The 25,194-nt window shown below is 44.0% G+C and overlaps 1 protein-coding gene and 1 long non-coding RNA gene across 2 annotated transcripts in view; one reads left to right on the forward strand and one right to left on the reverse strand.

Annotated features, from left to right (window-relative positions):
- HEXB (hexosaminidase subunit beta) overlaps positions 1-2,316 on the reverse strand; it is a 31,477-nt gene extending 29,161 nt beyond the window's left edge. The window contains exons 1-2 of the mRNA XM_043515335.1: positions 1,807-2,316; positions 1,178-1,329 (exon numbers count right to left, since the gene is read on the reverse strand). Of these exons, the coding sequence (XP_043371270.1) occupies positions 1,178-1,329; positions 1,807-2,081 (427 nt within the window). The 5' untranslated portion in view covers positions 2,082-2,316. The remainder of the gene's footprint in view (positions 1-1,177; positions 1,330-1,806) is intronic.
- LOC119856270 overlaps positions 1,542-25,194 on the forward strand; it is a 29,224-nt gene continuing 5,571 nt past the window's right edge. The window contains exons 1-2 of the long non-coding RNA XR_005293229.2: positions 1,542-1,706; positions 21,862-21,919. This is a non-coding gene — a long non-coding RNA (uncharacterized LOC119856270). The remainder of the gene's footprint in view (positions 1,707-21,861; positions 21,920-25,194) is intronic.

Raw genomic sequence — 25,194 nt, forward strand, 5'->3', positions numbered from 1 at the left:
CCTGAATATTTCTGAATCTTGTCCTGCAGAATTAGATATGGGGAAGTGTCAGTTACTACAGGATCTATCACAATTATTATTAGCGGTAGATTTACACTTGGGCAGCATGTACAACACAGACACCGTACACCCAGCTAGCAAAGGTATAAACAACAGGGTAGACAGTGAGGCACTGCTTAGGCGAGCAGAGTGCCCTACACATCAGAACCGTAGGGCATATACCCTACACAGCTCTCTGTGCACCAAAGCAGTGTCTCCCATGTCTACTCGGCTATTTTTAGCAATATAGCATCCTGCTGCCTCCATACTGCTGAAGCCTTTCCCCGCCATAGTGAAAGACTATAGAAGGGGTAAAAGGCTCCAGCAGGGAGAGGCAGCGGGTAAAGGCTCCAACTGTCAAAGCATTTCCCCACTGACAGAGCATTTCCCAGTGACCATGGACACAACCTGCCTTTCACTGCAGCACATAGCTTTATGTACCGTATGTGCCGCCACAGGCGTGGGCAAGCATAGACAAGGTCTAAGAATTCCACCATTTAACCTGTTTACCTGAATGTAAACTGAAGAAGTCACTGACCAAGTTATCTAGTAAGAATAAAGTTAAAAAAAAAAAAAAAAAAACTCATCAGAACTATAAAAGCAGCAATCAGTGTCAGGCTGCTACAACTGTGAGAGGTTTTCAAGGTCTTTTAACAGCTTGAATGAGCCTATTGTTACTTAAAAAGAAAAGGAGTACTTGTGGCACCTTAGAGACTAACAAATTTATTTGAGCATAAGCTTTTGTGAGCTACAGCTCACTTCATCGGTTGCATTTGGTGGTTTTTTCCGATGAAGTGAGCTGTAGCTCACGAAAGCTTATGCTCAAATAAATTTGTTAGTCTCTAGGTGCCACAAGTACTCCTTTTCTTTTTGCGAATACAGACCAAAAAGACTGCTACTCTGAAACCTATTGTTACTTAGTTTCATTTGTAATAAACCTTTAAATATGCTGCTGACTATTACATTCAGATGATGTGTGTGCTTGGAAAACAAAGTACTAGTGAGGAAATTGTGAATGGCTCTTATTGCTGTGGAAGGAAAAAAAAAGCTGACCTACAGAAAGCTGAAGTGTAGGATTCCAATGGACTTTTCCTTCCTCCCCCAGCTAGACACAGTTCAGACTAGGTCAGATACTCACAGGCCTCATTTGACGTGATGTTGGGATAATTGTCACACTCAGAGTCTTTGGAACCAATTATGACTTGAAGCTGCAATAACTCTGTTCCGGCACCACGCTGTCTTTGACCCTGATTTTGCCATTTGGAATAACCAAAGATGTACTCGTAATATCTGCATGAGAAGCAAAGCCAGGGAAGGAAGCTCTGAAGTGAGTAGTGGCCTCTCCGTCCTACCCTCGGTGCCCAGGACCAACGCAATGGAGCTGGGGAAATTTTGTACCGGGAATCAGGGCACAGAAGCTTCAGGCTAATTCCCACCCCCAATTAGCCGCGAGCCTATAAAAACAATCAGGCGAGGGACAGTCTGGAGAGGCTCAAAGTGCAGCTGCCCCTTCCCTCCGTTGTGCTTTGCTTGCGCCTGGAAGGAAGGAAGGCAGGAAGGAAGGAAGGCAGTCGCTCTCGGCGGCCATTTGGCCCCTGGCAGGTTTATCTGCGCGCCGCAGGCGCTTGCCCCATAAGTCGCTCTGCTTTTTTCACCCCACACCAACGGTGAGCTGCAGGAGCGCGCGCCCCCAGCCGGGCCATGAAGGGCGCAGCACGAGCCCCCGCCCCAGCTCGGCCTGCGGGGGCCGGCCGGGCTCCTCCTCACCTGCGGAAGGCGTCCTGCAGGAGGGCGCAGCCGGGCCCCGCCGCAGAGCCCGGGCCGTGCACCAGCTCGAAGCGGGCCGGGGCCAGCTGGAGCTGGCGCGGGAGGATGCGGAGCGAGCGGGGTAGAGGCCAGAGGGAGCCGGAGGGGGACTCGCCCAGCTCCGGCTCCTCCTCCAGCAGCAGGGGCTCGGGCTGCGGGGCGCGCTGGTGGAGGCTGGAGGCGGCCAGCGCCGCGGAGGCGCACAGGAGCCCCAGGAACAGCCGGGCTGGCTCCATGGCTCGGCGCTGTCCCTGCGTGACGAGCCGCCCGGGCGGGACCGAGTCAAACGATCCCCGAGCTCCGCCTCCGACCTGTCACGAGGCAGCGAGGCGGAGCCCGGCTCCGTCTGTGCTGGAGGCCGGGCTTCGGCCCCGGGAGACGCTGGGGCCGAGGCCAGCGTGCGGGCTCTTTCGCTCGCTCTGGCCTGGCAGCTCCCTGCCGCCGCTCCAGGAGCGTGCGCTGGGTCGTGACTTCCCTGCACAGTTGCCAACTTTAAGGGGTAAATAAGCCCCCTGACTTTCACAATGAGCCAAAATTCAAGCTAATCCCATTTCAAAACAAGCCAGTCCCTGAGAACCCCAACCCTCTATGTGACTAGATCCCCCGGCGTGCAGTCTGGGACTGGGCTGGGCCCCCTGTGCACCCCGGCTCTCTCCCCTGCTTGCCAGGAGCTGATCCAGAAGAAGCAACAAGTTATAAACCAAACAAGCTAAAGCCAAAAACTAGCCAACAAACAACTCACAAGCCAATTAAGCCAAAAACAAGCCCCATTTCTGCGGGTTTTTTTCCCACGGGTTTGGCATGTCGGCTTCCCCAGGTGGCTGTTAAAAGGGCCGTTCCCAGGCTCCTGCTCCCACTGAGTTCCTTGCATCGCTGCCTACTTCTTCAGCTCCGTCCTTCCCCCATAGCTCTGCAGGCACTGGGCCTATGTCCGCTATTAGCCTGCTGCTAGCGCAGGGCTCCAGGAGATGTCTGGCCTGGGCCACCAGGTGTGTCTCTTCAGCAATGTGCTCCTGCTCTGATTCGCTGCTGGGTGCTACCTGTCCCGGTGCTGTATGTGTCACTCACACATAAACGCATCCCTTTGCAAAGTGAAGTGCCTGATTCATATAGTGTCTTGCCATATAGGGTAGGGAGGTCTACCCCATTTGGAGAAGAGGGAGGAATTCTGTGTTCCGTTGGCTGGGGTATATATTCAGGACTATATACACCAGACAGTGTAGAGTGGAATGCCCACAGATGTCAGTAGGAGACTTACACAGAGATCAAGGAGTAATTAAAGCTATTTATTAATTATTTGTTCAACACCTAATAGTTGCTTTCATCACTCAGGGAAAAAATAAGCTCCTTTTTAGGCCCACAATTGTTTCTGTCGTTTGTTTCTCTTCTTTCCCCATCCTCTTCTCTGTTTGTCTTCCTCTTACCTAGCTGTGTAAATCTTTTCTGTTCTTTTCTGCATCTTCTTCCATGCAGCAATTCCTGATTTCCTCTCCAGGGCTCCTCATGTCCATCTCCTACCATCTTTAGAGCTGGTCAAAAATCAAAACTTTCTTTGGGAATATGGTGACTTTGTTTTTTTGTGATTGATCTGAAACAAATTTTGGGGGGAATTTTCAGTCAATGGGAAACTTCAAAATTTTTGTTTTCATTCCAATTCGAACAAAATCAAATTTCGAAATGTCAATTTCCCATGGAATGAAAATTGAGTTTTGCCCTGCTCTAATTAAATAAAGTGGCCTCAGTGGGCTTTAAAGTTGACACTCCATTCAAATTAATAGGTGTTGACACTTCTGAGTCATAATTTCAGGCTATCTGTAGTGCATTAAGCAATGTGACTAACATCTATCATGTTTGTTTGTTCTCTCATCTTGTCCCCAGAAGGAGAAGCATGTGGACTGGAATGTCTTGTGTTGGTAGGGAGATGAGGTTTTTGTTGTTAAATATACCTGTTGCTATGTGTTTATATTAGAGAAGGCAAGGTCAAAGAAATGTGTCATACACTGGTAGTGGAACGTGGAGAGATTTGTGGTAGTCCTTAGTTTCTGCAGGAGTTCATTCCATAGTCTCTGATCACACCTGGAAAAGGTTCTGTCTCCCACAGAGGCAAGCTTTTATTGTTGAGAGTTCTATTGTGCCAGAGGAGCGAAGTTATCAACCACAGTCTTCATCCTGGGCTTTAAACAGTCTTTTAGGTATCTTGGGCCCAAGCCATGGAGCATTTTGAAGATATGGACTGAAAATTTGAACTTGATTAGAAATTCTATGGGAAGCCAGGGTAGAGAATGGAGGACAGGTTTGATGTGCTCACGGAAGCCTGTGTTGCTGAGGAGATGTGCTGCAGTGTTTTGTACTAGTTGGAGTTTGTACTGAAGGTTTCATGCCCAGATATATCGTATTGCAGTACTCCAGATGAGAGGTGATGGAGGCATGAATAACTGAGGCCAGGTCTTCATCCACCAGGCTGTGGCATTGTCCTCGCCAGCTGGAGCTAGTAGAAAGCATTACTTGCGACTGTTGTGATATAAGAGCTCAGTGTCATCGAGGAATCCAAGTGTGCTTAATCTAGACAACACATTGAATTAATCAATTTGTGGAGTGAACTTTCAATCAAAGGAGACTGCACCATGGGTGCAAACTCCTCAAAATACTTTCTTGTGCCCACCAGCATCATCCCTGTCATGCTCTGGTTCAGCTTCAGACAGCTGTTCTTCATCCATGAGCTGATCTAATTCATGCAGTGGACTATCTTGCTGGAGGGGTTTGGTTGTATGTGGTAAAGGATAGGTAGAATGTCATCTGCATATTGCTGGCACTTGAGTTCATATCATCTGACCACTTCACCTACTGATTGCATAATGCTGAAAGGAACCAAAACCAGAACTGATCTTTGTCAGTCTTCACAAGTGAGGGGTCTAATGTTGGATGTGCAGTATCCCATAACTACTCTGTGGGTGCTTTCCTCCAGGAAGGACTCAAACCATTTTTGGGGCTGGCCATAAATAATGTATTGCATTGGAAGGGTCCTTAATTTTGCATGTTTGTTCCAGTGTTACGAAGAGTTACAAGGGGTGGGTGGATCTTGAAAACCACCAAAAAAATGTGTTACAGAATTTATGGACGGTTCCTTAATGCAAGGGTTTTCAAACTGCGCGTCATGACCCAGTACTGGGTCATGGAATATAAGGCACTGGGTCGCAGTGGCTCTGTTCAGCATTGCCAACTGGGCTGTTACAAGTCCTGTTGGTGATACTGCCTGGCTAAGGCACGCTAGTCCCTACCTATTGTGACACCATGCTGCGCCCTGGAAGGGGCCAGCAGCAGGTCTCGCTGAGCTTGCACAGGAATGACAGGTTTGACATAGGGCGATAGTTGGTTAGCACCATGGGCAGCACATATAATAGGCCAGGGGAGGCTCTGCTGTGGCCATTGGACCCCCTGTTGCGGGGTTTGGCTGGGAAAGTTTTTGCTTTATTATGCCCCACGCAAGTTCTGGGGCAGCTGAGGAGGTAGTATGAGCTATTCAGCTTTCCGGGTTAATCAGTAATCTCCCTGGATTCCAGAGAGATTACTGATGAATCCAGGAAGCTATCAGATATCACCTCCTCAGCCACCCCGGAACCTGCATGGGGCATATCAAAAGCTCAGGTTCTTCTTCACTGTCATGCTGTGGCTTTTCCCAGGTGGCTTGGGGTCTGGGGAGGGGAGGCCTGGAACTCCTCCAGGCAAGTGTGGGGGATGGGGGGTTCAGGGCTCCTCTGGGCAGGTGTGGGGGGCTCAGGCCTCCAGCCAGCCTGGGGCTCCTCCAGACGGGGGGCCTCATTGCTCTGGCCAAAGGGGGAGTAATGGGGGGCTTGGGGCTCTGGAGGGGCTTGGGGTCTGGCTTGGGGCAGCAAGCAGAAGGGATGGAGCAAGGGGCTAGCCTCCCCGAAGTGGGGGCTACACCCACCACCCATGAGCACTGAAGTCTCCAAGGTGAGTTTCTTCAATATTGGTAGGACTATTGCATGTTTGAAGGAGGAAAGGAAAGTGCCACCTCTGAATGAGGGGTTGACGGTTTCAATCAGGAGTGGCACCATTTGTTCCTGCCTCTCTTTCACAAACCAGGAAGAGCATGGACTGGATTCACAGGTCTGGGGTTGGGACTCCTTTAGGGTGTCCAGAACTTTTTGATGAGTGAATGTATTGGATTCTGGGAATGCAAGTGGGATATTGGTTGGTGGGTGCAGGCAGATCAGATCCATGCTGTTAGAGAAGGCTTGCCAAATGTGTGTGATCTTCTCAGCAAAGTAGGATGGTGCTCAGCGCTGATGCAGGTTGTACTGACTCTATGATTAGAGGCTGTAGTCAGTTGAGTGGGAGGTTGGGCCCATCTCTCAGAAAACAAAAACAATCCCGAGGTAATGCAATGCAACTCCCCATATAGTCTGTATACAAGCTTGTCAAATTGATTTAAACAAATGATATAGTGTTTAAGATCACTGAGCTTCTTGAATTAATATTCCAAGATTCATTGTTAAAGAAAATAACTACCTTATATCGAGAATATCTTGGTAGGGTATGTACAGAGCATTCAATAAAGTCCCAAAGTTCTCTCCCAGCATGCACTGGGTCAATTATAAAACTTAAGATGGTAGTCCATTTTGTGGCAGGCTCTAACTATTCCAGAGTCCTGGTTAGGAATGTAGCTGGAGTCTGTGACGGGCATTCTCGAGTGCAACCTAGAAGTGGGGTAATGCTGAACCCTCTGTGTCACCAGCCTGGGCTCCCTCTCTCACTGTGATGCTGTGACCAGCTACAAACCTCAGCCAAGTGCTGCAGTTACACAACTATCCACAGGCAAGGACGCAACCTGCTGAATGACATGAATACTTTTTCCAGCCACTCATGAACCAACAGTAAAGAGGCTCCAGTCAGTTCCCCCAGCTACCCAGCCTTGCATCCCTGAACTGTACCATCCTGCCCTGGTCAAAAGCCTGACCAGTGTAAGTTTATTACCCAGTCCTTCCCTCCCTCAATGTGGCGAGGACATAACCAGGTTTTTGTTAACTGAGCTAAGATTTTTCATACACTTAACTCAAACCGCACTGTTTTTAGGTAAAATATAAAACAGATTTATTAACTACAGAAAGATAGATTTTAAGTTATTAAAAGTAATAAATGTACAGATCAAAGTAGATTACCTAAGAAATACAACAAAATTGCAATCTAAGTTCTATAAACTAGACAGGATTTGAACTAAGCAGTGTCTCACCCTGATGGTATAAACGGTTCACTATCTTCCATACACAGGCTGGGATTCCTCCTTTCCCACCTGGAACCACTCCCCAGTCCAAGTCTTTGTCTTCTAGATGTGTTTTCAGGTGTTCAGTTTGAAGTGAGGCCAAGTGATCATGTCACTTCCCCTCTTTTATAGCTTCTTCCAGCTTGCTGGAAAGGACTTTGCTCATAACATGGAGGGCCCCCCGCCCCGTCAAGCACCTTCCATTGTCTTCATGCTCCCTCTGAGAAGTCTTCATTGCACACAGCTCCTGTGATAGTCCTTTTGAGTGTATATTCCCCTTAATGTGATCATTAGCGCTGTCTAACTTCTCCATCATTATACCAGAAAGGCTAGTTGTGGGTGTTCCCAACCTCACAACATATTTCAGTAACATACACAGAGCAAAACTTCATAACTTCACATACAATGACAGCACATACAGTTCAACAGGATATTAATGTTCAACAGATCAAGACTTTTAGAATGATACGTCACAAGGCATACTTTGTACAAAACTTATTATAATCATATCACCATGGTAAATAGGGGAGTGTCAGGGTGTTTGCTTTGGGGTACAGAGGGTCACAGAGTCTTCTTGGGACTTTACTTTCAGCTGATGATCTGGCCTTCATAAAGACCCTTGCTTTCTAATCTTTAATAGCCATAAATGGTTAGGACTTGCATAGGGTTTTTTTCATACTGTTTTGTGTTTGCAATTTTGCAATGTAATTAGATTCCATATTCCGTCTGGTGGCTGTGGTTTTAAGACTGAGAAGACATGTAGGGTTAAATAAAGGACTGTGGAATTCAGGAGTACTTAATGGATTTTGGCCCCAGTCGTACAATGTATTGCACATGGATGGACAGCTGGATCCTCATGGACCTCCACTGACATCAGTGGAAGTTCCATGGAACACAGCAGTCTGCCTGTGTGCAACAAATTGCAGGTTTGGGGCCTTAGACATTTTGATCACTGTGTACAAGTAGTTGGATGAGAAGGTGACAATGTAACAACAACAACAAAAAAAGACCCCAAGGCACTTTATGGACAGCTTCTCGGGGGAATCCAGGGAGCGTATTAACGGTACATTAAATATTAATAAAGATATTGTAAAAGTGGGCTAGGTCTGCTGAGATATTGAAAGGAATGTGAGGATAGAAAATGGTGGGCAGGTGAGCCTCTGCATTTTTTGTATACTTTAGGCAGACATTTCTGCAAGGCTCTTTCTTTGTACTGCCTTGATCAAGGGAGAGGACACAGACCAAGACTTAAATGGATCCTAAATCCATGCTGCTGAAAGTTGCATATCTTTAAAAGCACTTATCAAAGGAGTCAGAAATGATGATGTTTGCCGTAAATAACTGGCCAGATAGATGTATGTAAAAAGTTCATGAATAATGTGAATCAGCCACATTTATGTTAATTAATCCTGTATATGATGAGATTCTCACAAACAAAAACTTCATTAAAAACAGATACGGGTGAGTAGGAGAAACATAACAACACAAACCATTCAAAACAAGGAACTCCATCCTCATGCTTCCCTTAAGAGTATAAGAAACCACCTACTTCGCTAGTGCACACATGACATGTACATGCACTGTGGATAAGGTTAGAGTTCAAGATTTGTGCTGTAGTGCATGTTAGTGAAATGTATTGTATGTGACTGGAGTGTTTGTTGTTTTAACTTTTTTGAGGTAAAATGGAGTTATTTGGGGAGGTGTGGCCTCTGTTGGTGGGAGTAGCTAATGGGATGTGTGGGTGGTGAGACATCGGGATGTCATTTAATATGGGATAAAGAGGGGCAGTTATGTTTGACTTTTCATAGATATATATATATGCATCACTTTTTGCTCCTCCCCCCTCTGACTTTGCAGGATATAATATAATCACATTTAGTGTTCTATACCCTGACACAACTTCCCCCCTCCCTTCCTGAATTTTTCTCAAATGATGCCCCTGGGAGGCATGTTAAAGGTTTCCTGATCTTGTGATTTCCTTATTTTGAAAGGCTTCTGTGGCTGGATTTTACCCTTGTCTGCTTCTTAAATAAGTTCTGGATTGTGGGAACTTCCTGGTTTTTTTAGCTTTTATTTGTATAGAATCCTGTAGGGGTTAGTAAATTGGGGAAAAGGAGAGATGTTGGAGGGCAAAGGAGAGAGTAGTACTGGGATGGAGTAGGGGTAGTAAGTGTGGAGAAGGCAGGATTGTGGTGGGGAATCCTCTGCTGTTCTCCAAGGAACTGGGGGAAGAGCAGCTAGGGTTAGTAGCAGAGCATTTTCCAGTCTCATTGGGTATGTCTACACTACAATACACCATCCCGTAGCTGGCCTGTATCTGCTGACTTGGGTTTGTGGGCTCTGCTGGCTGCGGGGCTACAGTTGAAGTGTAGACATCTGGGCTTGGGCTGGAGCATGAATGCAGGATCCTCCCTACTCATGGAACAGGAACATGTTATGGTATGCCAAATAGACTATGAAATTCCAAGGCACCACTGAGAGTGTTTTAATTTTTTTTTAAAGGCACATGGTGTGAGTTACAAAGAGGTTTAAATGGTGAATCCAGATGCAGCATCAACTGTGGTGACATTACCATGCTTCCATGCTACTGCTGATATCAACTGCTTCTGCTAAAGTAATCTTCCCCTATGGGCCATTCTAGCTTTGTGCTGCTAAGCCATAAAGTACCCTGGGGAGGTGCTGTAACTTATGCCAAGAGCCAGCCTGGAATAATTGGACTACAAAGGTAGCATAAAGACACCTCCACCACTGTTCCTCCCCCCAGGGGTGCAAGTTTTGTGCTGTCTCTCTTAGGGTACGTCTACACTGCAAAAAAAGCCCTGAAGTAGCAAGTCTCAGACCCCGGTTCTAAATAGGTGGGCTCCTGGGGATCACACTACAGTGCTTAAAAATAACCATGTAGACATTCCCTCTTGGTCTGGAGCTCAGGCTCTGAATTCCAGAGTGGGGAATGGGTTTTCAGATCTAAGATGGAATATCTTCCTGGCTATTTTTAGTGCTGGAGCACAACCCCTGAAAGCCTGAGTCTGTAGACTTGCTGCTGCAGGGTTTGGGGCGGGGGGGAGAGGGTATTTTTTTTTTTTTTTTTTTTTTTTTTTTTGCAGTGTAGGTGTACTCTTAGGCCTTGTCTACACTACAAAGTTTTGTCGGCAAAAGCTGCCTTTTGCCAACAAAACAGGAGGTGTAAACGCTACAAAGCTAATTTTGGCAGAAAAACTCTGCTGTTTTGCCGACAAAATAAAACCAATGAGAGGCATAAAGCTTTTTGTCACAAAGTTAAAGCAACAAAGGGTCAGTGTGGACCCTGCTGTCTGTTTTGTCGACAGAACTGGCTTCCACCAGTATCCCACAATGTCTGCAGTGACCGCTCTGCTCACTGTTTTGATCTCTGCCGCCCTGCAGGCATGCGCCCCTCACTTCCCGGAGCTTTGAAAGGATCTGCTGCTCCCTTTGGGGAACACAGAGCAAATCATTAGCATAGACTGCTCCTGTGCTGAGGGGCGGGGGGCAGACTGCTGGGCTGCTTTGACATTCCTCAGCGTGGAAGAAACTGAAAGGCTGTGGGAGAACTCAGAGGGAATCACAGAACCGCAGGCAGGCGGGCAGGCAGAGCGGGCTGCTTCAGGAGAGACTGCTGTGCCAACCAGAGTTGGGGTCTGACGTGCGGGAGGGGTGTCCCCCTCCCCCGTCTCAGGATAGGTCTGCCAGCCTGCTGTGTCCCTGGCCCCAGACACACCCCTCTCCCTTCCTTGCCCCCCACTTCAGGTGAAAAGCATCTGACATGACAATCTACTAAGATGCCCCTGGAGCGATGGGATTGAGAAACCTGCATCTTGTGATGCTGTACCTGCCCCATGAGGCATTGCAAATCTTTCCCAAAGCACGTGGCCTGTGGCCAGTTGCACAGTGGGTTACTACCACAGTGCACTGCTCTCTCTGTCAGTGCAAGAGTTGTTACTAGATGCGGATGCACTTTGCCCACACAAAGAGCTAGCATGGACATGCGATAGCTGTTTTAATTAAAGCAGCATAATTTTTGCCAACAAAACTTTGTAGTGTAGACAGGGCCTTAGAAGTGCAGCACAAAATCTCACTCCTAATCTGACTGTTCTCCAAAGTTTTATCTTGATTGTCTTTCCTTGTTTGGATTGTAAACTCTTTAGGACAGGGAACATATTTTTATCTATGCTTGTAATAAGGTCTTGTGTAACTTTACAGCCCACAACTGACATTTTAAAAATGAGTAACAGTAGTTATTAATACTTTTCATTTCTATGGAAATTAAAAAAAAGTATTGCAAGCAGAAATCATTGATGAGCTGGAGGGAACATGTCTGATCCTGTTAACAGAGCTGGCCTGTCAGTGTTCCCTTGCCACTTTGAACTCTAGGGTACAGACCCGCATGAAAGACCCCCTCAAGCTAATTTCCACCAGCTTCGGTTAAAAACTTCCCCAAGGCACAAATTCTTCCTTGTCCTTGGACGGTATTGCTGCCACCACCAAGTGAGTTAGACAAAGAGTCAGGAAAAGGACCACTTGGAGTTCCTGTTTCCCCAAAATATCCCCCAAGTCCCTTCACCCCCTTTCCTGGGGAGTCTTGAGAATAATACACTAACCAAATAGGTAAACTAGCACAGACCAGACCCTTGGGCTTTTAGGACACTAAAAAGGTTCTTAAAAATCAGGTTCTTAAAAACAGAACTTTATTATAAAGAAAAAGTAGAAGAAGCACCTGTGTAAAATCAGGATGGAAGGTAATTTTACAGGGTAATAAGATTTAAAACACAGAAGATTCCCCTCTAGGCAAAAACCTTAAAGTTACAAAAAACAGTAATAAACCTCCCTCTTAGCATAAGGAAAATTCACAAGCGAAAAAAAAGATAACCTAATGCATTTCCTTGCTATTACTTACAATTTGTAATCTTAGATGCTTGTTTCAGGTATGGCTTTAGGAGTTGTATTTTTCCTGCCCTGGTCTCTCTCTGTCCCAGAGAGAACATCAAGAGAGCACAAAACAAAACCTTTCCCCACAGATTTGAAAGTATCTTCTTCCCTTATTGGTCCTTTTGGTCAGGTGCCAACCAGGTTATTTGAGCTTCTTAACCCTTTACAAAGGGGGGATTTTATGCAGCCTGAGCTATATGTTTATGACATGGCCTCTGGATCTTGTACAGAAGAATCTAGGCATTTACCTTAAAGTTTCTAGCCCTTTGCCTTGGGGAAACCTTGAAAATAAAAACTGATTGCTAAAATTAAAACATACGTAGCTGTGCTCCACTTCTGAAACAGGCAGATGGGGCGATGTAGAGACCCACCCCCTTAACAAGTCTTACATAAAATGAGTCAGTGAAATGTAGGGTGTATTCCAAAGAATCATCTGGCTAAGCATAATGGAGTGATAGTTGTGGATAGAAATTGGGTATAATTTATGGGAGGAGGTGGGAAAACTGTTATGGCAAAATGGAGGTAAAATGATAAGGCCACTCTACTTTCAGCCCTCAGAGAGGGCAACCACTATTGTGACTACAGCAGCTGTTGCAAAAGTCCCGCCCCCCCCACACTCTGCACCATTATTTGTAGGTGCACACAGTGGGTTCCCCACATGGCAACCCATTTCCCTGCCAGCCACTCCAGAAGTACAAAGGGGGCAGAGAGGAAATAAAACTTTGCTGTTGCCGAGTAGAGTTTTCTAACCACTACAGCTTGCCTGTTCCCACTGGTGACAGCCTGCCCAGCCATAGGTCTGAACAGCTGGTACTGGCACTGTGGGGGAGCCTACAGCCTTTTTTCCTACATACCAGCCAGTATAGACTCACCCCAGTTCAACCTTCCACTGACCTGGAGAGACCTGCCTTCTCATCTCTCCCCTCTCCCCCCAACCATGGGAGTCAATCATTTAGGGGAGAATTGACCACATCATCTCCCTACTGACCACTCAGGCGAACATCAGAGAGGGCCAACTTCCCTCTTACCCAGCCCTTACACATCCACAGAGCATATAGTAACTTGCCTGCCACCATTAAGGTAAATGTGAAGAACACCTGCTGTGTGGGAGAGCCATGTAAACAGAAGCAGTGGAAGCTACCTAAAAGTGGGAGGGCCTCTGGTGCCTGAACTGTGGGCCTGCCCTCCTGTGCCGCCCCTTCCACCCAAAGCCCCACCCCTGTGCCAGCCTTTCCCCCTAAGCTTATTGTGGGCCTGGAAGATCACGGGACTATATTGAACAATGTGGAGACAAGAATGGTCTTTTGGGACAATGTGTGTGAAGTGGATCTCCTGGGAAATATTTTGTGGAGGGGATTGGAAATTCCCCACCTCAGATATGCAAAACCCAGCCTTCTGAAGCTACATTCTGAGTAGTGGGCCTTTGTCTGATGATTGTTCCTGGAATCTGAAGTTCAGAGTCCCACACTGTACACAGTAAAGACTGAACTATTCATGGTTGTGAAGTTCTAAGGCTGTAACGAACTTGTAACCACAGCAAAACCCCTTTGTGAACTGACTTCTATCAGAGCCTTGCTGTGATTTCTGGTAAGCTCATTAACGTGTGTAGGTTCTTTTATTGTTTTTAATATGTTTTCTCTGTAATCCTTTCACCTTAAGAATAAATGTGCTTGCTTAAAAAAGGCTGAGTGGTAACTTACAACTGCTGCAATTACAGCTGTTCATGAGCTTCTTAAAAAAAGCAAAGCACAGACAGTGGCCTATTTAGGCTGTCTGGCTTGCAGGAGATATTGCAGAATAGGCAGAGAACTGTGCAGCTTGGAAAAACCCTGGTCAGGAGTGAGAGAGATGTGGAACTCTTTGCCCAAGAGAAGTGATGGATGAGGAGTCAGAAGCCTAGAGTAGGTGTCTTCAAGTAACCAGAGAGGGGGAATAAAGGTGCATCTAGCTCCTTGATTGTGAATGAGATATGGGTTGTTAGACCAACCTGGAAACCTGTTGGAATGGCAGACTACACCCATTTAGTATAGGGGCTGTCCATAAATTATGTAACACTTAAGAGGGTGGGTGGGTCCTTAATGGTACTTGTTTGTTTCAGTGTTACAAAGTGTTACAAGCCATAGGTCTTGGAAAATCACCAAAATGTGTTACCTAATTTATAGACAGCCCTATACATAGCGTAGAGTTTTTGTGACTTTTTTGTTTTGACTCAAATGAAGGATGGAGGAATGCTTTATTAGTGAAAGTCTAATCTCAGCCAGTAGGCAGTACAGTACTCGCTAGTGTCTTTCATTAAGTCCCTGGGCTAACTCTATTGAAATCAGTGAAATTGTATTGCTGTGTGATTAGCTCTTAAAGTCTTATCTAGATCTGCTGTTCGCTGATTTGCAAGCAGTGGGTTACTGATTGTATTGTGGCTTTGTGTGTATTGTGATCTGGCTGTGTTCTCATATACATTCTTGCGAAATAAAAAAGTATTACTACATTTTGTTACTATGCAAGAGATCAATGAAAATGAGACACTTATTTCATAGACTATTTAAATTTTGAGTAGTAAGACACAAACTCACTAGTCACATACTTTGATAAGATTCTAGTTAATAAAGAGAATGTAACTGTTGCAGTTTATGGGATAGGGACAGATTTTCTATCCATGAAAGTATCCCATGCTTCGTAAATTATACAATGAAGGAAATCAAATGGAACTTTCCTTGGTAAAATGACATAGCAGCTAAACTCACAAAGGCAAAAAATAAAAAGGTTAGAGCCCTAGACAATGAATGGCTTGTAGTTCGTTCCTACCAACTTTTGTGTATCCATTGAAGTTATTTACATTTTATATTGTATGAAATCACCAGGGCTTTGGGAAAAGTTTTGTCCTTTTATCAGTGCTAGTGAACTTGAGCCATGTGTGCCTGAACTAACACATAGTATAGGTATATCATGCTGCTAAGAGTTCTAGTCCTTTGGGAGAGGATTGTGCAGACAGGGACAGAAGGTGTGGTCTGATGTGATGCAATTCCAGTGAATATTCTGAAGTTATTGAACAAAGATTCATGGACTCTATGGTATTTTTCTTAAATCCCTGCTTTGCATGTGCATTTGCTTCCTCAACAGATTTTAATGCCAGAAGGGACCATTGTGGTCATCTAGTCTGACCCCCTGCATAAATACAGCCCATAGTATTTCATCGTACCGTGCGTTCACTTGTTACAGTGTTGCCAGATCTTACTATTTGATCACAAATCTCACAATATTTGGTGTCTGTCCTAAAGCCCCAACATCAAAAGTCATATGATTCCATGAAAATCTCTACTCTTGTTTAAAAAAAAAAAAAAAAAAAGTTCCCGGCTTCATGCTTGTGGAGTAAAGCTTGAAAGCAAACCCTACAGGTTCCAAAGCAAATAAGGAGAAGCTAATGTTTACTATCTTAAAAATCTTTGTGACTTTTAAGCCAGTCTCATGACTTTCTGAGGCCTGACTCCTATATTTTTGAACATTTGAGGCTGGCATACTGCTTGCACTAATATTTCCAGTTTCAATTACATTAGTTGCTTTTTCTGCTCATAGTAAACATTGCCTCATTATTTGTGCCTGCATTTACATGTGAAATATTAACTAAGTACATCTTTAAAAGACAGCCATAGATATTTTAGCTGTTATCATTATTTAAATGTATCCCTTTCAATGTAATGGGTGAATGAGACTCCCCATCACACGTCATTCATCAGTATCACATGACATACCATTAGCAATATTGCAGAAATGTTCCATGTAGCTAAACACACCATCTCTCCCCATTTCCCCTTGAAATGAATGAACTTCAGCAACAGTTTTGACAACGCTCTTGTCTACAAGTTATAAAACATCTGGAAAATTAGTCTAAATGGATAAACCAGTTCTATGTAATAATATGGATCTGGCATCCATACAACCGCTGTATAAAGCATGGGTTTTTTTATGGACCAGATGTGGTATTTATGTGTTATGAAGAACAGAGGCATGTTCAGTCATGCTTTTTATTGCATTTAAATGCAAGGTATATTTTAATAACTCTCAAAGGGAATTGTATCCCATTGATTAGAAACTGTCAATGTGTCAGGTATAAACCTGAAAAAGTGAGTGAATCTGTCTGAAAACTGCAGATATAATTTAAGCTGACATTAAACTATGCACTTATTGTGAGATGGCTTTAAAAAAAGAGAACTCTACTAATAAATTTCCAGTCACTATTCCAATGAATGGGATCCATGAATCTTTGATCTTCAGTTGTTTATGTCCTTACTAGGCCTGTGTTCTGTTAAATTTACAGCTCTATGAAATAATTATTCCTTTATGTTTATTCTCCAGCCCTTCACATTTTCTCATTAAGATAATAACTTTACATGTAAGCCACCTGCACAATTTCTGTTTTTACAGTCTTGCATGGGGTTTCAGTGGAATGAAATTAACATGTTTGATAGAAAAGCTACTCCATCCGCCTCACTTTTATGACTGCTATTTCCCGAGCTGACTTTAAAAGTAGATAGCATTGATACGCTTATTTTCTAGTCCTCTTTGCCTCTCTTCACCATTTAAGATCTCTGCTATCGTCAGTCTTACTCATAATTACTTTGATAAGGACAGTGCCCAACTCTGCAACTCCTTAACTCTGATCTGTTTCCCAGTTACACAACATATCCCCACTACTATCTTTCTTCTTTGCTGAAGTCTCTTTTGTTCTGTGTCCTTTATTCCATTTTCATTATCCTTAATTGAGCTCTCAATTTCTAATTAGAGCTAAGTGAATAACTGACTTTTGGTTTCGGTAGCCCAACCAAAAAAAAAAAAAAGTAAAAATGTATTTAGTTTTGATGTAAAACTGAATGTTTTTCTTTTTTCTTGCCACGATGAAACAACAACAAAAATTCATGTGGGTTGAATGAAACTTTTCAAATGTCAATTTGAAATGTCATTTCGAAATGTAATCTCAATTTGAAATTTTGATCAAAACAAAATGTCGAAATCAGTGCCGGCTTTACAATGGCGGCAGTGGCGCCACGGAGCCGGGCCCATGCTCAGAAGGGGCCCTGGCCTGCTCCACTTGCACTGCGCCCCGAGACCCCACCAGCCCACTGGCTTCCCCCAGCCCACCACTTGCTCCTCTTGGCCTGCCCACTAGCAGGCCAAGGACTCCTCTCCACCCTCTGGCCCCACCCACCAGCTCCTGTCTGCCCCCTGGCCAGACCCAGTGCAACCCCCTCTGGGCAGTCTCTGCTTCCCACCAAATGTGGGGTCCCACCTGTCAGCCCAGAGCTGAGCCATCTGGGTGCAGAAGCCTGGACAGTCTTGGCCAGTTGCGGGGACAGACAGTGTAGGGGGCTTAGCTGATCCCCTCCAGGCAAGTGGGTCCTGAGGGAGCCTGGCTGGGCAGGCCCTGTCCTGGCTGATCATGCCACTCCCGAGAGGCCAGAGCGATTCTCTGCCCTGGGACCAGCCCTGGCCTTGCTGCTGGCTCAACCCGGCAGACAATCACCTCCCAGCAGGGCTAGCAAGCGTGGCCGAGAGGCAGGGCATGGGGGAGTGGGTGTCTGGGGGGGTGCTGGACTGTGAGGGGGTGGGGAAGATGTGTGTGTGTTGGGGCACTAGAGAGTGGGGATTCTGTGTGGGGTGCTGGGCAGTTACGGTGGGGCTGTGGGTAGGGGTGGTGTAGTGCATGGTGCTGTGCATTTGTGGAGGGGGTCTGGCTGGGGCGCTGGGCATAGCGGGTCTGGAGAGCTCTGGCCATAGGGGGTTGGGGAGGGGTGTTCATGTTGGGCAAGGGGGGAGATGTTGTGTGGTATGACATGGGGACCTCTGTCCCTGAGGGGAAGGGGCATGCTGGCAGCACAGGGCCAGGTGGGCTGCTAGGCATCTGTCAACTGCCGATTTGTAAATAGTGCCCTTGTACTAGGTGGGCAGAGTGGGGCTGCCCCTTCCATGCCATGCCCCATTGCCCCTGGCTGGCCCCTTGCTCTGGGGACTGACCTCCCTCTGCCATGCTCCATTGCCTTCATGGGGGCCCACAAATATGTTTGGCACTGAGCTCACAAAAGGTTGATCCAGCCCTGGTCAAAATAGTTGGTTTCAACATTTTCAAAATTAAACATTTTGACATTTCTGAAATTTTCTCTCTCTCTCTCTTTTTAGCCCATATCTGTGAATAGTTTCATTGCCTGCCAAAATGCATTTTTTGGCAAATTTGCTGAAAACTCTTTGCCCTATTCTGTTTTTAATCTCTTTTGAACCTTTTTTTATTATATTTTTAACTCGACAAAACCAATACAGCTTCAAGAACAAATACCAAACACACTATATGTGTAGTTCAAAATGACTGTTTTATAGACCACTCTAAGGAAAATGCATGAAGTGAAAGCAGACTGAACTTGTGTAAGTTACAAGTATATAAAATATCATTCCAGTACTCATAGCATGTCTCTCCTTATGCTTTTACTGTAGAAAACAGACTGGGGAGATGTTGGCTTGGCTGCTGTGGAATCTTCTTCTTTAAACTTCATAAATGGAACCCAAGTGACATTATAATTTGCATATGTATCTTTCATAGGGGTGAAGGCCAGAAATCTTGGGGCCATCCTTGAGCCTGAACTTGCTTTTTCCTTCTACATTTTTCTTGTGTGTAATTGTATCTATTACAATCTCCACAGCATGGCCAGATTTCTTTCTAGCTTTAGCTCTGGCTCTGCTGAAATCCTTATTCATAATTTAAGGCAAACTACCAGTGATGACAATGAGAGCTTGAACAAAAATAGTGAGTTGCTCAGCATTTGGCCCACTGTTTGCAATTTAATATACAAGGCTTCCAGGAATGCAACACGGAAATTGAGAATTACAACTAGGAATTGTATGACAAAGATCCTTAGATAATAGGAGTAACATAACATTAAATCATGATCCAAAGCCCTAGGACATACTGCCTAGGGTGAGTAGATGATACACATTTGTAAATAGAGTTGTACTTGCTGAAAAAAATTCCAATATTTATTGTGAAATGTTTTGGGGGGAAGGGGGAAATCACTTTTAAATGATAAGGAAACTCTAGAAAATTTCAGTCTTCAAAGAAAGTAAAATATATTTAAAGTGGATTCTGGACTGTAGGAGCTCTGGAATGATTTTGATTGCATCTGAATGGTAATAACAGGTTTCAGAGCAGCTGTGTTAGTCTGTATTTGCAAAAAGAAAAGGCGTACTTGTGGCACCTTAGAGACTAATAAATCTGAATGGTAAATACTGTTTTCTTTGTAATAAACACCATTAACAGATGTTCCTTCCTGTCTTGAAAGCTTATAAACAATCTCTTTTGTTCTCTGAGTTCTAAAGATTGTGTACTGTATGTGCAGCAAAGGAAATCATGTGATGTATTACTTAATACCTCACACATCTTTTGGTCAGTGCAGCTACTGCTGTTACCTGGGATATTCTGTGTAAAGAATGTCTTCATTATATTTACTGAAACTCATAGAAGGTGTCAGAAAGTGATTCTATTGATCAACATAGTGAAAATACCAATTCAGAATTAAAAACAGATGTCACAAAGTAGTCAGAACTTTCCCTCTTTGTTTTTCACTCCTGCTGGTGACTGGCACATGGCCACTGAGCCCCTGACTCCAGGGAGGGATATTACTTCAGTAGGAGCAAGAGGCCTAACACTGGGGGCAGAGACTGGAACTGAAAGCATCCTTGGGGAAGAGGCTAGGTAGAGGCAAGTGCTGGGCTCAGGTTGGGGATAGATGGTCTAAGAATGATGTAGTTACCCAGTTGAGATTTGGGGTGGTGTTTGTGTTCTGCTTTGGCTTTTCTGTTAATAAATCAGACCCCCTCTGAGTGGTGCTCTTCAGCATCTACTGGTCTCTTTGGAGTTGTTGAGACCTTTGGTGAGGAGGGAAATGAAATAAGGGCTCATCTGCAACACAACACCTGCCTGCAAAGGGATGTGCTGGGGCAGATTGGAATGATAACACTGTGCCAAGTGCTGCTCTGGCACAGCTGAAGAGGCTGCTTAATATGATGAGCGTTGGCTTGCCATATACTGAATTTTTGAATGATCAACTTAAAAGAATGCCTATCCCCACTATTAACCCTGTACGCTGAGGGACTCAAGTGAAAATTCATGAATTGTTACAGAACTGAAGATGATTTTCCTATAACAGATGCAGTTTGGATTTTTTTTTTAAATATCAAATTGCAGTGTGTTTTCTCACCTCTTAAAATCATTTGCATGTAATAACAGCATGGAGCCTAATTAGGTCGATTAGCATGCAGCCTACCAAAGGCTGATTGTTGGTTGGTGTCACCATTCAACAGCAAATGTGAAATGTTTGGCTTCTGAAGGAGAGGAAAACCTTTATTAAAATAAACTCTCACATGGGGGCTCAGTGCTCTTGTGGGTAGTGGTCTAGTCTGTCAGCTCTGCAGACTTGGGCTTGAATTTCCTCTCTGGTTAAAAAGTAATTGGGTGGTCTGCTCGTAAGGCCTGAGCCTGCTCCCATTGAAGACAGTGGATACTTTTTTCCATTGACTTTACTGGGATTGGACTCATCACAAAATCACTCCGTAATGTTTCATGATTGGTAGTCTCTGCTTAAGAGGGATTTAGGAATAGACCAGTAAAGGTGCTGAAATTTGGCAAACTCCCATTGGCTTCAGTGGAGCTGGGATTTGTTCTTAAATGAATATTCACTACAAATTTATTTCAGAAATTTGAGTTAAATTGGTTCAAACTGGTGTAGCTAGATTGGAGTGGACAAACTATGGCCTACAGGCATCAACAGATCAGACCGATCTTTCGACAGCTCCATCCGTCTGTATGGTACCTACTAAAATAAAAAGAGTTGAATGGAGATTGGATTACATAAATATTGTGATCTTAGTCACAACTTTGCAAACTTACTGAAGTCAATGGAATTGCAAGGGCATGACTGAGGCTATGTCTACACTAGCACTTTTATTGGTATAACGTGTGTCACTCGGGTGTGAAAAAACACCTCTCTGAGTGACGAAAGTTACACTGACAGAAGTACCAGCGTGGACAGTACTATGTAGCTATCACTGCTCATTGGTGGTGGTTTAGTTATGTTGACAGGAGAGCTTTCTCCCGTCCTCATAGAGCGGGTACACAGGAGATCTTACAGGGCGCAGCTGCATCAGTGCAGCTATGCCACTGTAAGGTCTCTAGTGTAGACATGGCCTAAGTGTAGATGCTCAGCAACTCCCTGAAGCTCCTCTCATCTTTATAGACCAAATATTGTAAAACTAGGAGGAGCTGCTCAGAGAAATGGCATTTCCAAACTGACTATACTGGGATGGAGGGAGGGGAAAAAAGGACACACGAGGACGGAGAAACACACAGAGGGCGAGAAATAGGTGGAGGAAAACAGTGCCATAATTATGGATGTCTTATGAATGATTATTTATTTTGTTTGATTGATTGATTGATTGATTGATTGATTGATTGGAAAACTCCCATTTACTTCATTGAGCCAGGATTTCATTCTCTTTAATAACTTTGTTTACTCATATTGCTGTTAAAAGATTGTCCAAACAATCTATTTATGATCAAGTCTCATAATCTTGGGCAATATTTTGTTCTGTATTATTTTGGAAATTTTTGGTGTGTGTGTGTGTGTGTGTTTGTTCGTTGGTGGGGTTTTTTTTGTGGGTTTTATACCCTATTATGTGTATTAATCCTTAACCTGAAACCATAAGAGGGCGCTCTTGTTTCACCCAAATATATAAAAATACAATTTCACTTGCAGGTATCTTCATATCCAGAATATTCAGCAGCATTGCTACATGGTGGCAGGAGAAGAGCAGGTAATCTAGGTACAAAACTCTCAGTCTGGGTTTTGTGGGTTATCACCATTGAAAAGTGATATTGAGTGTCTAGCAAGTAAAAGATTCCTTGCATTTAAGTCATTTAATTGATTGGATAATCTGTTTTGTCATGTAAAACATTAGTCTTAGTTTTGTAATCCTTTGAGCAAACCTGGGTAAATGATAAGACAGAGTAAAGAAAAACTGGACTTCTGAAAAATAAAGGAGTTTAAATGTTAGCCTTCATGTAAATTTACTTCAGAATGTTAGTGACAAAATTCCATGTAGTTTCTTGCTTCAGATACTTAGAGTTTTTTGTGTCTTTTTTTAATTCCATTTTCTACACAATGTGCCTATCACCTCTAAGTGCACTAAGATTAAAAATTTAAAACCATATTCCATATATATATATATATATATATATATATATATATTCCATATATTATTCATTTGCTTAGAATTATAGGCCCAATGGCCTGTGATGGGATGTTAGATGGGATGGGATCTGAGTTACTATAGAAAATTCTTTCCTGGGTATCTGGCTGGTGAATCTTGCCCATATGCTCAGGGTTTAGCTGATCGCCATATTTGGGGTCAGGAAGGAATTTTCCTTCAGGGCAGATTGGAAGAGGCCCTGGAGGTTTTTCGCCTTCCTCTGTAGCATGGGTCACTTGCTAGAGGATTCTCTGTTCCTTGAAGTCTTTAAACCATGATTTGAGGACTTCAATAACTCAGACATAGGTGAGAGGTTTTTCGCAGGAGTGGGTGGGTGGGATTCTGTGGCCTGCGTTGTGCAGGAGGTCAGACTAGATGATCATAATGGTCCCTTCTGACCTTAGTATCTATGAATTACATACAATGGCATAGTTTGGTAAAATATAGAAAATGGTAACTGCAGCAGTTCATCAGACTGCATGTATCTAAAGGTAGAGGAGGCCTGGGATTACTTTAAATCAAAGCTGCAGAAGCTATCGGAAGCCTGTATCCCAAGAAAGGGGAAAAAATTCATAGGAAGGAGTTGTAGACCAAGCTGGATGAGCAAGCATCTTAGAGAGGTGATTAAGAAGAAGCAGAAAGCATACAGGGAGTGGAAGATGGGAAAGATCAGCAAGGAAAGCTACCTAATTGAGGTCAGAACATGTAGGGATAAAGTGAGACAGGCTAAAAGTCGAGTAGAGTTGGACCTTGCAAAGGGAATTAAAACCGATAGTAAAAGGTTCTATAGCCATATACATAAGAAGAAAACTAAAAAAGAAGAAGTGGGGCCGCTAAACACTGAGGATGGAGTGGAGGTTAAAGATAATCTAGGCATGGCCCAATATCTAAACAAATACTTTGCCTCAGCCCTTAATAAGGCTAAAGAGGATCTTAGGGATAATGGTAGCATGACAAATGGGAATGAGGATATGGAGGTAGATATTACCATATATCTGAGGTAGAAGCAAAACTGAAACAGCTTAATGGGACTAAATCGGGGGGCCCAGATAATCTTCATCCAAGAATATTAAAGGAATTGGCACCTGAAATTGCAAGCCCATTAGCAAGAATTTTTAATGAATCTGTAAACTCAGGAGTAGTATCGAATGATTGGAGAATTGCTAATATAGTTCCTATTTTTAAGATAGGAAAAAAAAGTGATCCGGGTAACTACAGGCCAGTTAGTTTGACATCTGTAGTATGCAAGGTCCTGGAAAAAATTTTGAAGGAGAAATTAGTTAAGGACACTGAAGTCAATGGTAAATGGGACAAAATACAACATGGTTTTACAAAAGATAGATCGTGCCAAACCAACCTAATCTCCTTTTTTGAAAAAGTCACAGATTTTTTAGATAAAGGAAATGCAGTGGATCTAATTTACCTAGATTTCAGTAAGGCATTTGATACCGTGCCACATGGGGAATTGTTAGTTAAATTGGAGAAGATGGGGATCAATATGAACATCAAAAGGTGGATAAGGAATTGGTTAAAGGGGAGACTGCAACGGGTCCTACTGAACGGCGAACTGTCAGGTTGGAGGGAGGTTACCAGTGGAGTTCCTCAGGGATCGGTTTTGGGACCAATCTTATTTAATCCTTTTATTACTGACCTTGGCACAAAAAGTGGGAGTGTGCTAATAAAGTTTGCAGATGATACAAAGCTGGGAGGTATTGCAAATTCGGAGAAGGATCGGGATATTATACAGGAGGATCTGGATGACCTTGTAAACTGGAGTAATAGTAATAGGATGAAATGTAATAGTGAGAAGTGTAAGGTTATGCATTTAGGGATTTATAACAAGAATTTTAGTTATAAGTTGGGGACGCATCAATTAGAAGTAACGGGAGAGGAGAAGGACCTTGGAGTATTGGTTGATCATAGGATGACTATGAGCTGCCAATGTGATATGGCTGTGAAAAAAGCTAATGCGGTTTTGGGATGCATCAGGAGAGGCATTTCCAGTAGGGATAAGGAGGTTTTAGTACCATTATACAAGGCACTGGTGAGACCTCACCTAGAATACTGTGTGCAGTTCTGGTCTCCCATGTTCAAAAAGGATGAATTCAAACTGGAGCAGGTACAGAGAAGGGCTACTAGGATGATCCGAGGAATGGAAAGCTTGTCTTATGAAAGGAGACTTAAGGAGCTTGGCTTGTTTAGCCTAACTAAAAGAAGGTTGAGGGGAGATATGATTGCTCTCTATAAATATATCAGAGGGATTAATACAGGAGAGGGAGAGGGAGAGGAATTATTTCAGCTCAGCACCAATGTGGACACAAGAACAAATGGGTATAAACTGGCCACCAGGAAGTTTAGACTTGAAATTAGACGAAGGTGTCTAACCATCAGAGGAGTGAAGTGTTGGAATAGCCTTCCAAGGGAAGCAGTGGGGGCAAAAGATCTGTGTGGTTTTAAGATTCTACTCAGTAAGTTTATGGAGGAGATGGTATGATGGGATAATGGGATTTTGGTAAGTAATTGATCTTTAAATATTCAGGGTAAATAGGACTAATCCCCTGAGATGGGATATTAGATGGATGGGATCTGAGTTACCCAGGAAAGAATTTTCTGTAGTATCTGGCTGGTGAATCTTGCCCATATGCTCAGGGTTTAGCTGATCGCCATATTTGGGGTTGGGAAGGAATTTTCCTCCAGGGCAGATTGGAGAGGCCCTGGAGGTTTTTCGCCTTCCTCTGTAGCAGGGGGCATGGGTGACTTGAGGGAGGCTTCTCTGCTCCTTGAAGTCTTTAAACCATGATTTAAGGACTTCAATAGCTCAGACATAGGTGAGGTTTTTT

This window comes from Dermochelys coriacea, chromosome 5 (assembly GCF_009764565.3).
Source record: "Dermochelys coriacea isolate rDerCor1 chromosome 5, rDerCor1.pri.v4, whole genome shotgun sequence".
Classification (NCBI taxonomy): domain Eukaryota; kingdom Metazoa; phylum Chordata; order Testudines; family Dermochelyidae; genus Dermochelys; species Dermochelys coriacea.